The 11,335-nt window shown below is 43.9% G+C and overlaps 1 protein-coding gene across 1 annotated transcript; it reads right to left on the minus strand.

Annotated features, from left to right (window-relative positions):
* Positions 1-2,215: 2,215 nt before the first annotated feature.
* LOC121855165 (zinc finger MYM-type protein 1-like) lies at positions 2,216-9,890 on the minus strand. Its single transcript, XM_042350389.1, has 5 exons — positions 9,265-9,890; positions 7,722-7,960; positions 3,198-3,309; positions 2,943-3,050; positions 2,216-2,365 (listed from the first exon to the last, which is right to left on the minus strand). The coding sequence occupies exons 1-5, from the start codon at positions 9,727-9,729 to the stop codon at positions 2,216-2,218; spliced, it is 1,074 nt and encodes a 357-aa protein (XP_042206323.1). The 5' UTR covers positions 9,730-9,890.
* Between the last annotated feature and the right edge of the window lie 1,445 nt (positions 9,891-11,335).

Raw genomic sequence — 11,335 nt, forward strand, 5'->3', positions numbered from 1 at the left:
CAGATTATTTTTATTGTATACAGTTTTTACATATATATTTTACATATCTTATGTACAGGCAAATATATTATACTGCCAGATTCTGGGGTCATTAATACTAAGGGTAAATACTTAACTCTACTCTTAATTTCTAAGGGTCCCTGCCACCAGATCCCCTCTGGACAGCATGTAGCTCGTTAGGTAGCGTGCAGAGTGGACTAGGCATTGGGTTGGGTTTTCCATTGACCAGATCGATAAGGGTAAAGAAGGGTGAAACCATAACATGTCTTAATTAATTTATTCCTTATAAAGCATACTGGTAAAAAAACATACACATGGATGGGTCTTCCTCCGAAGAACAACGAAAATGTTGTTTACCCAGATGGGCACCAGACTCTTACATTAATGGCGTGTCATCCACCTACTTATTGCATAACAATCTGTGACCACCTTACCTCGGTCATTCCTTCTTACACTATCCCTTTACACATCAGACTGCTCCACCTGTATGGAATATAGCACCGTCGGTTATCATACATAGTAGCACCATCTCAACACACATGTTACACTCCATACCTGCACGTATGGGACTCCTTGTGACTTTTAGGTATAACCAACAGGCACCTCGTTCGCACACCGCCCTCGGTGGGTAGAGACGAGGGCTTCACCTAGAGTCATACCAGCACTATTTCTACGCCTGGTATTATAGGTCGCTCCAAGTGACGACCGCAGAGTTTCTCACGGTCTCCTTATTTGTGACTACTCATTTGGAGTGGTGTGTTGGTAATCCACAGGTTCACAGTGAATTGGCATAACTGGGAGTAATCACCACCTGTTGTGACGCTCAGAGGGATAATGGCGGCCGGGCGGCAAGGCACTCCGACCGCATGGCACCTGCGGTGATGGTAGAACGGGAAATACTCAGAAATAATGCCTGACGGGCGGTTATCACACCCCCTAACACATTACTATAACACTTATATATCCGGCAAAGCTTTATACTGTAATAACTTCTATATAAACCTTAATTATAGGACGGGATATAGCCCGCTAGGACACTGACCTGTGGTGATGGTAGAAAATACTGAGGGCATTGCCCGCCGCTCCTCATCACATAGGCCTACAGTTTCCAATCTTTAATTTTTACTTTTATTTCTTACGGTTCTCACCTGAACACTTTTCGGTATATTGTCACTCATGCCTTATAAACACATATTTTAATCCTAAATTACCCTCTAAGGTAAGGTCTTGGTTTGCTAGTTTCGTGGGTAAATTCACTGGGTTATAATATCCCCGCGCACACCCGAAGCGGGTACATGACGCACCTTGAAACAAAGGCTGAAGGTTCATGGCGGGGGTGTATCAACTTCACTTAAAATTGTAATGAGGGATCCTCCTCTCACACATTGCACTATTTGAACACAGACATAAGATTCTCTGATCACTGTACCTGTCGTGGGTATATGTCACGTGAGGATACGAGGTGTATTAAGTTCATACCGACGCATACAAGATATTTCCTTTCAAGTATAGTTTCTGGATCACTTCCAACACCTCACATAGTTCTGATACATTTATCCTTTTTCCAGATCATTGTTCTCATCCTTTTTCCAGATCATTGTTCTCATGTAGTTTCATATGATATCTGTGGAAGTTATGTTCGCTACACGCTCACAGACGTAAATAGTATGACCTTCAAACCCTGATCCACACTTAGTCTTACAGTACACTAGTCCGGCTCAACTGGACTTTAACATTCATCTTATGCATACCCTGAGTTCTCCTTAATGCTATGAATACATACACTTAATATGATATAACTGTACCTGGGTACAATACAACACATGGTCTAGTAACATTGAGTAGGTGAGTTGTCCTTTATCAATGTTTCCCGTTTTCTGAGATTCTACAAGCGCGGTGGATTTGAATGTTATATAGCGTAATATGAATTAAATGGGATTTTTAAGAATGACAATGATGTGCGCAGTACAATATGAATCAAACAATGCTTCAATACTGACAACAAAATAGCTTAGAAAAAAAGATGTCAAATGCTTCCAGTCACAGTAACTAGCAGTACTTACCCTTGCCTTTACACCATGGTGCTATCATATTTTGTTCTGGTGTTCTAGATATACATACATATGCATAAGCACATTTGCTAAAAGGTGCAATGAAAAGAAGAATAGGCATGAGGAGTTTCAAATAATTTGTATTCCCAATGGCAGTAATTATCTCACACTTTGACCTCTCTACTTATTTCCTCAAGAAATTTCTTACACAAATCAGCAGCTTCTTCATCATCTACATTTGCTACCATTCTCGAATGAAGCTTAAGCATCTCTTTGGGAGGATCTAAGGTTGCAGCCACATGGCTCCCCCTTTGCTGCAACCACAGTTTTGATGTCATAAGACATAAAAGACTCATGCTTTAGAGCTGCTCTGTGATCTCTCTTGATAAGCTTAAGCTGACTAAAAACTCTTTCTACAGAAGCATTAGAGAATGGGAAGGAAAAAAGCACAGATATTACTTTAGACCAGTTAGGATACATCTGGTTTCCTACAGCATTTTTTTGCCTAAAGATGAGGAGCCAATAATCTTGACTGCTCATATCACTAGCAATATTAAGGCACATAGCAGGCTGCCTCCATTCATTGTCCAAAGTTTGCACATCAACAATGTCTTTATGATATGGCATTTATTTTAATAAATGCAGCAAAGATGGCACTTTCATATCATTATAATAAGTATTTCAAAAGAGGCGACATTTACTAGAAGCTAAAACAGTATTGTATAACTTGACCTATTATAACCAACCAAAGAGACCTACCTAACCTTACCTAACTTTCTAGCCAGGGGGTGGACCTGCCATATTAAACTAAGTACCGCATTTGCTGGCGTATAAAACACTTTTCTTTTTAATGTATCCCAAATTATCCCTCATAAATTGCGCCCATATTACGGATGGGAAGCCGAGCGAGCGATTCCACTTTTGAGGAATTTTCATGATTTTAAGGAATTTCTGGTCTAGTAAAGCATGACAAAGAATTTTCCCAGGAATTTGTAAAATCTAAGGAATTTTAAGGAAAATCAGCTTTGTGATATCTAATGTGGTTGTATGAGATGAAAAGGACTTTGTTTTGTGAAGTGTCTAAGATAACAATACTAGTTAAGTCTCCCACACTGGTGTAAGGGCTGGACTTTCCTTACTTCATACTATTTCATACTTATTCTTTTTATTCTTCAATACTTCCTTATTTGAGTCTCCCATTTGAGGAGTTCGATTTCTCATCGTTTCAGGACGCCTGAGTCCTCCGTTTTCTCTCAATCTTAGATTGCACCCGAAACCTCATTATTCCTTAGTAATGACAGAATTTGAAATTACAACTGTGGTTGCAATTGTTGAGGCAACTTATATATTGATGGTTACAAGTGTTCCCCGAAGAATGCAGTGATGGGTAGGGAAACACCGGGTAACACTGAAGTCCGTTTATTAAGGGATAGGAGAAATACAAGTGGTGACTAGTGTGTGCCATGCATGGCTCACACAGTCAGACTGAGACTGCCTTGCCATATGGCAGCCTCGGGGCAATGTTGCCACATAACACGTGCAATGTTGCCACATAATTATATATATAAATGCTACTCGGCACAGTAGCTTATTTACAAGGTTGCTACTCGGCACAGTAGCTTAGATGCATAACCTACATCTCCCTCCCCCCTCACGCTCATAGTCTTTGTCTTGAGCGGACTTCTTAGTCCTAAGTCGCTCCGAGCATCGAGGTGCACTGTGGGGCGGATCCTCGTGAGGTGTAGGTGACTCGTCCTCAGTCAGGGGGCCAGCAGCAGGGGGTGGGACTGGCCGGAGGAAGCGGCGGTTCCTCCACCAGACACGGCCGCTCGGCATCCTGACCGTGTAGTCCCGCGACCAGCCGACGTCCATCACTATGCCCACCTTGTCCCAACGTGTCATCGTCGGGACCTGGACACGGACAAGGGCACCAATCTCCACTGGCTGAAGAGGGCGGGCACGGTCGTCATACCGAGCCTTGGCGTCCTGGGCACGTGTAGCGGCGCGGCGGTCGCAGCTCTCGGCTCTGGCCTGCCACTCCTTCGCAAAGGCCTTGGCGTGTGCAGGAACGCAAGAGCGGAGAGGGTGACGATACAGGATCTGCGCAGGGGAGCGTCCTGTGTGGGTGGGAGTGGACACGGGTTCTGGGCAGCTCTGTGCAGCAGCACCAGGTGCGTCGCTCGTTGACTCACGCACCCTGCTGGCGGTGTAACGAGCAGCTGAGAACTGCTCGGGAAAGTCTCTGGGCACCACGCATAACTCCTTGAGGTGCCCCCACGACAACAAGGGTGTAGCGAGAGTTGGCTGCACGTCGATCCATCCGTGACACGACCTATCGCCGTAAGTGATCTCCGCTTGAAAGGAGCCCACAGCGTCCGGCATCTGGGAACCGTCCGCATTGTAGTACAGCAGCTGCGGCTGTGGTCCCAGGTCACGTTTGGTGAGGCCCAGTTTCTGGAGGTGCTTCAGCCCAATCACCGTAGTATCAGCGCCGGTGTCCGGTATCACCTCGATGTGACCTGACACATCACCGTGTGTGACGGCGACGCGGATGGTGGGGGAAGGGGTAGCCCTGGGGCGTGTGGTCGAGTCCACCCTCCTGATGTGACTCCGCTGCTGCTTGGGGCTGCGTGGGCCATCTGGAGGGGGCTGCGTGCGAACCACCCCGAGGGAAGTACGCTGCTTTCCTCCTCGTCTCTGGCTTTTGGGCATGGGTTGGCGGCAGCACTTGTCGTAGTGTCCATAGCGACTGCAGGCCTGACACTTGCGGCCTCGTGCAGGGCACCTGTCTGTGATAGACCAGTGGCCCTTACGGTCACATCGACGACACAGGGCGTCGGCGGCCGGGCATGTCTTGGGGCTGTGCTGCTTTCCACAGCTGCCACAGGAAGCACTAGGCGGAGGCGTGGAAGAACATGCGGCAGCCTTCACGTTGTTGGCCGCCTTCTCACCCTTCTTGTACTGAGAGATAGCTCTCACAGCAGGTGGGGCCCATAAGGCAGAGGTGGGGGACTTCGTGGCCTCGTATGACCGACATTCAGTCACTACCACCTGGAGTGTGGAGGAAGCGTCCAGGGGGATGAGTCGCTGCACCAACTCTTCTTACCTGACACCTGTCAAGATCCCTTGCTTGATCCAGGCTTCCTCACATTCCCGGCTGTGCGCCTTGCAGACGTCGATCTCCTCTGACAAACTCTTCAAGCGTACAAAAAAGTCGTCAAAGGATTCGTTCTCCGCCTGCTTGCAGCTGGTGAAGGCACGGCGACGCAAAGCCTCGTTGTTCCGACCCTTAACATGCTCCTGTGAAAGGTCGAGCACATCCGTCACTGAAGAGATAGAACCGGGAGGCACTTGCAATGTGTGCTCCAAAACTCTCTGGGTCTCCAGCGACAAACAAATCCGCAGTTGGATGAGCTGTTTATTTGGAGACATGCTGTCAAGGTCCACCATCGTTGAGTAATCTGTCCAACGCCGCCTCCACTCACGAAAAAGCTGAAACGTGACGTCTGATGAGAGGGCGGGTGGGGGTTGAACAGATGCCTTGGGAGCTGTTGGGGTAGCAAGAGTGCCTGCAGGACGCTTGTGTGGTGGAGGAGGGAGGGTACTGGCGCCTTGACGCGCGCTACCTGCGAGTGAGGGAGGGTGGGTTAGCGCCAGGGTCGCCAATAGTGCCTCAAAACGCAACTTTTCCTCCTCTCTTCGTGTCTCCTCCCTCTGAAGTTCCATCTCTCTGCGTCTCTCGTCCAGATCGTCCATCCACCTCAGAATTGTGGCAATGTCCGTCACTGGAGGTGGAGGATGAGAGTCTGCGCCCGGTGGAGGGGAAGGTGTTGGGGAGTCGTGTCTCCCATCTTGATGTTGTCCCTTCTTACCGCTCATCTTTGTGTGTGCGTGGACTGCACTGTTTAGTGTATAAAGTGTCACCTCAACAGCTCGAACCACATATATATGACATAAACAGTGCAGAAATAACGCAGAGTCCACTGTTCTGTCCGTGAGTGAGTGCGTGCGTGCGTGCGTGTGTGTGTGTGTCTGAGAGAGCACTTCGTGGTGGCCTTAATGCCGGTGGCTAGAGACATGGCGGAAGTGACACCGTCAGTGTCTCCCGGGATGTAACACGAGAAGGGTGTACGCCTGCGTGCTCCGTGGGTACCACAAAAAAACAGGCCAATGCTCAACTCTCAGCTCTAGACACACACTAATACACTGACACTAACACTGCCACCGTCACTAAAATGCACTGTGACGGCCCAACACTGCACATCGCGGCGAAACACAGCGCAACACAACACAACACACTATGAGTCGACGCGCATCACCGGCAGACGTAACTGTCTCGGCATTGTTTACACACTTGTAAGTCCACAGATCCTAGTCACTGCGCCATGATGGTTACAAGTGTTCCCTGAAGAATGCAGTGATGGGTAGGGAAACACCGGGTAACACTGAAGTCCGTTTATTAAGGGATAGGAGAAATACAAGTGGTGACTAGCGTGTGCCATGCACGGCTCACACAGTCAGACTGAGACTGCCTTGCCATATGGCAGCCTCGGGGCAATGTTGCCACATAACACGTGCAGTGTTGCCACGTAATTATATATATAAATGCTACTCGGCACAGTAGCTTATTTACAAGGTTGCTTCTCGGAACAGTAGCTTAGATGCATAACCTACATATATGTGTGATTACAGTTGGAACATTCAAGATCCAAATTGAGTAATGTTGAAAGCTTCAACTGTCCTTATCAGTGGCGGCTCGTGATTCTAATACGTAGGGGTGCTGCTTCAAAACATTTTTAAGAATTTTTTTAATATTGTGTAAGACACACACACACACGGAAATACAGTAGGTATATATATATATATATATATATATATATATATATATATATATATATATATATATATATATATATATATATATATATATATATATATATAATGATAAAAATAATAAAATAATAAAAGTATGGTAAAAATACAAAAAAAACATTTAACACTTACAGATAAAATACTCCAGTCTAGCTTGATCCAAATTATTTATTTAAAAATAAAATCCATTCTTCTTGTTTTCTTTTGAGCGAAATGGTCAACAACTTTCTCATTGATGTTTGGATGACTGTTAAAGAAATTTTTCTCCGTTGAAATCATTGCAAGTGCATTTAGCCTTTCCTGATTCATAGTGCTCCTCAGAAAAGTTTTTATTCTTCTTAATGTTGAAAAGCAGCGTTCAGGCTCTGATGTAGTCATAGGAATTGTCAAGAGGATTTTTATCAGTTTCGTAATCTCACTAAGAACACCATCTAAATTATTTTCCAAGATAAATTTCAGCAGGTTAATTAACCTGCAATATTCATGCATATCGGACCTACTGTAGAATACTCCAAGTTCAGTTTCAAATTTTTCTTTGTCAATCATGGGATACGCTTCAGTGGTCAATCCTATCTCTTCTGTAGGCAGTTTATTCTTAAAACTAGTGAAGCTTTTCTTGTTGAATAATTTAGCAGCTACTAATTGTTTAGTGAAAGAATATCTCTCCACTATATCAACACATATGCAGTCACATACTTCCTTTGCTTCAGCCATGAGCGTCTTTGAAGGATTCTCACAGTACTTCGAGTTTCTTATTTCTAAAATAGCAGTTTTGAAATTTGTTATATATTCATGTACTTTAAACACATAATTTCTCGAGACTGCATTTGGTTGTAAATTACTTCAACATGAGGCATGATCTGATGAAAAAGCTCCAACCAGAACATGGATTTTTCATTATTCAGGTAGTGCAAAATTCCTGTTGCTTCTGAAATGGTTCGATCTGCATTTACCGTCGACTGGATTTCAGCAAGGCAGCTTTTTAAAGGTTGCAAATTTTCATGAACTTTGTTCACGGTCCGTATGTTAAAGTTCCACTGTAGTGGATTTCTCCCCTACAAACGCTGTTTGTCGCTGCGTAGCCGACCCCACGAATTCCCCAGTGTATGCCTCGTGGTCTAGGTCAACCAGCGCCGCCATACATCACGGAGCGGGGGTCAACTACTAAGCCACGCCTACCCCCCGCTATTTAAGACCTGACCTCGTGGTGACCTGTCTCTTTCTACCTCCACCAACCAGCAAGCAACACCTCCTCCTCCGCCAGCCTGGCGGTCCTCGCTCCCGCCGGCGAGCATGGCGACCCACAAGCTGTCCTCCTCTGAGCACCCTCACCAACCAGCTCTCTCTACATCACGCTTGTAACCATGCTGCCTTCCCAGCACCAAGCTGCATTGTACATCCAATACAACATGTATACAGAGAGCACATTGTGAGTTTCCTTTCTCCAACCCATCCTGAGTGTGAACACCAAACAAATCCTGTACCCCACTGTCACGTGCCTCAGCGCTCGGGAACTCGCAATGGCGTGAGGCATATGTTCACTCCTCCATTTCACACAAGCTATTAATAATTTGTTAATTGTACTTATTATATTATTATTGTTCTTGGTTACTTAGGTTAATTGTATATTTATGTATGTTATTAATATGCATCATTGTGTTACTCTGTTAAGTCAAATCAAGAGAAGTATTAATTAATTATATAGATTATCTAGCAAATGTCCTGGATCACGTGATATGAGACGCTCTCCTCCACGGCGTGCCCCACGCTTCCCCAGTAGCGAAAAACCGTGGCATATGGTAGACGTGTCCATTTGTTCTCTAGCCTTGACCCTTGTCTAGTGCCTTGTCCAGTCCTCTGCAATGCCCTAGGGTTATCAGGTATTAGTGACATGTTTAGTTAGGCCTAGGAAGGGATCCTGGTGGTAAGGAATCTCCTGTTTGGTAGGAAATAACTATTTTGTAGGGATTGTTGTATATATATATTGTATGTTTGTTTAACATAGTTATGTTAAGTAGTATTCGTTTGGTCTAACTCCTTACGGTATATTTTCACCCTTCCGGCATCACTCTTATTTTAATATACAATTACTTATTCCCTTAAATTCTTGTTTGCTATAGTCAGTACCCCCTTTAGAACATAAATTGAATTAATTAATTATCTTCCCTTTTGTGACTTACTTATTTCAACTTGTTCATACTTATTCAAGTACATTTAGTTGAGTAGGTTTTTGTGGGGATAATTATTGCCGAGGTTCCCTATTTGTTCCTTTATTTGATAATAACTTGGGGTAGGTTTCACTCCCCAGGTATAAAGGATATTGGGATTGCGGCACCCACACCCTTGTAGAGGATGGGCGCGGAATGCTGACGTTCATATGCTTATTGAGAATGGATACACGTTGTGGTGATCTTGAGAAAAATGTTGGTATAGCCAAAACGTTAGAGAAAAATATTCTTGAGTCCCGCGTAATACTTGCTGCATTTCTCATTATCAGATTCAGTTGGTGCGCATAACAGTGAATGAAATGTGCATTATTATAAACTGCTTTTATTTTTGCCTGAACGCCCCCTTTTTTGCCTTTCATGACATTTGCACCATCAAATGTCTGAGCTATCAGTTTTTGTCTATTTCCTTGAAGGATTATATCTAACTGCTCTAGAATACATTTTGATATGCCATCTGCAGTTTGATTTTCTGGAATAAAGAATCCCCAAAAACGCTCAAATATTTCTTCATTCAGCACGTACCGTAGAACAATTACCATTTGAGTGTGTTCTGAAACATCTGTTGTGTCATCAGCCATGACAGCTACAAATGAAGCTTCTTTAATCTCTTCTTTATCTCATCATGGTATATCTGCAGCAGGCAGTCAAGTATCTCATTCTGAATAGTCTTAGAAACACCTGTGAAGACTGTCCTTGTTTCTAAATGGTTCTTTAAATCTGGGTCTAATTTAGATGCAAAATTTATTAATCCCATAAATACACCTGGATTTACTGAATCATCTTTTTCATCATGTCCACGTAAAGGAATTTCAAAGTTTCCACAAAATGTAATGTAGTCTATTATCTTGGATAAAATTTCACGGTTCTTGGTAACCTTCCTGTTATGCTCATTGATCGAAAGTCAATAGGCTTCACTAAGTTTTCTTTAATATTTACGCTTCCTGAAAGAAATAGTGAAACAACGCTTTCAATATGCTTCTTTGACTTTTCAGGTTTTTCAGTTTTTTCTTTCATTTTGTTTATATTTCTAAAGCCGTCTTTTGTCCAAGTTACATCACTTCCAATTCCAAACAACAAGCACGGAAAACAAAATAATGTATTTTTTACTTCACAACCACAGAGCCAACTTTTCCTTTGGTACCATTCTGAATGAAAGCTACGAATATACCTCTTACTGTTGCTTATTCCTGGCTGAGATATTTGAATATCAGGTGAGGGACAACCTCTTGTCTTAATAGCAACTTTTTCATGAAGAGACAACTGTGAAAATTTAAGTTGTTGAAGTTCACTCACTGTCACAGAACTTGCTTCAAATTCTTCTACACAATAAAGTTTCTGGAAAAAACAATGAATACAAAATGTAGTCTCTATGAATCATACGCATCATCCTGTGTGGTGCTTACGCGCCGTCTGCTATATCAAGTGTATTTGAATGTGATAAATTGAAGATGATGTGATATCATACAGTATGATATCACATCATCTACATTTTATCACATTCAAATACTCTTGTTATAGCAAACGGCGCGTAAGCACCACACAGGATGTTGCGCAAACACTACCTCCCACACTGATAACCAGATCGGCACTGAGTGAACCACAGTGCTCGCCATTGCTTGCCTCCAGGACATACTCGCATGAGTGAGACAAAGCAAACGCCCGTTATTGGAACTGTCGAGTAAGACGGTTCCACATACAGGGATGTTTGTTGTTTTCTCGGAATTAGAGGATGGCCATTGACATTAAGCTTAAAGATTATTGAAAATAGTTTTAAATATCTTGTACAAGTATGAATAAATAAACATATATGATATATTATATTATATAATACATATATATCGGGTGAAATAGGGGGTGCTGCAGTTCCACAGTGCCTACCGACGAGCCGCCACTGGTCCTTATTGTTCATAAAACTAGTCAAGAAAGTGAGTGTCCAGTTTGTCAGTATGAGTAGCATATCCTCCCTCGCACCACCACCAACACCGCCCTCACACCAACACCAACACCTCCCTCACACCACCAACAACACCTCCTTCACACCAAAACCCATACCTCCCTCATACCACCAAGAACACCTACCACACACCAACACCAACACCGCCCTCACACGAACACCCAACACCTCAAAACACCACCAACACCTCCCCACACCAACACCGACACCTCCCTCACACCACCACCCAC

Source organism: Homarus americanus, unplaced genomic scaffold, assembly GCF_018991925.1.
Source record: "Homarus americanus isolate GMGI-L3 unplaced genomic scaffold, GMGI_Hamer_2.0 scaffold18169, whole genome shotgun sequence".
Lineage (NCBI taxonomy): Eukaryota > Metazoa > Arthropoda > Malacostraca > Decapoda > Nephropidae > Homarus > Homarus americanus.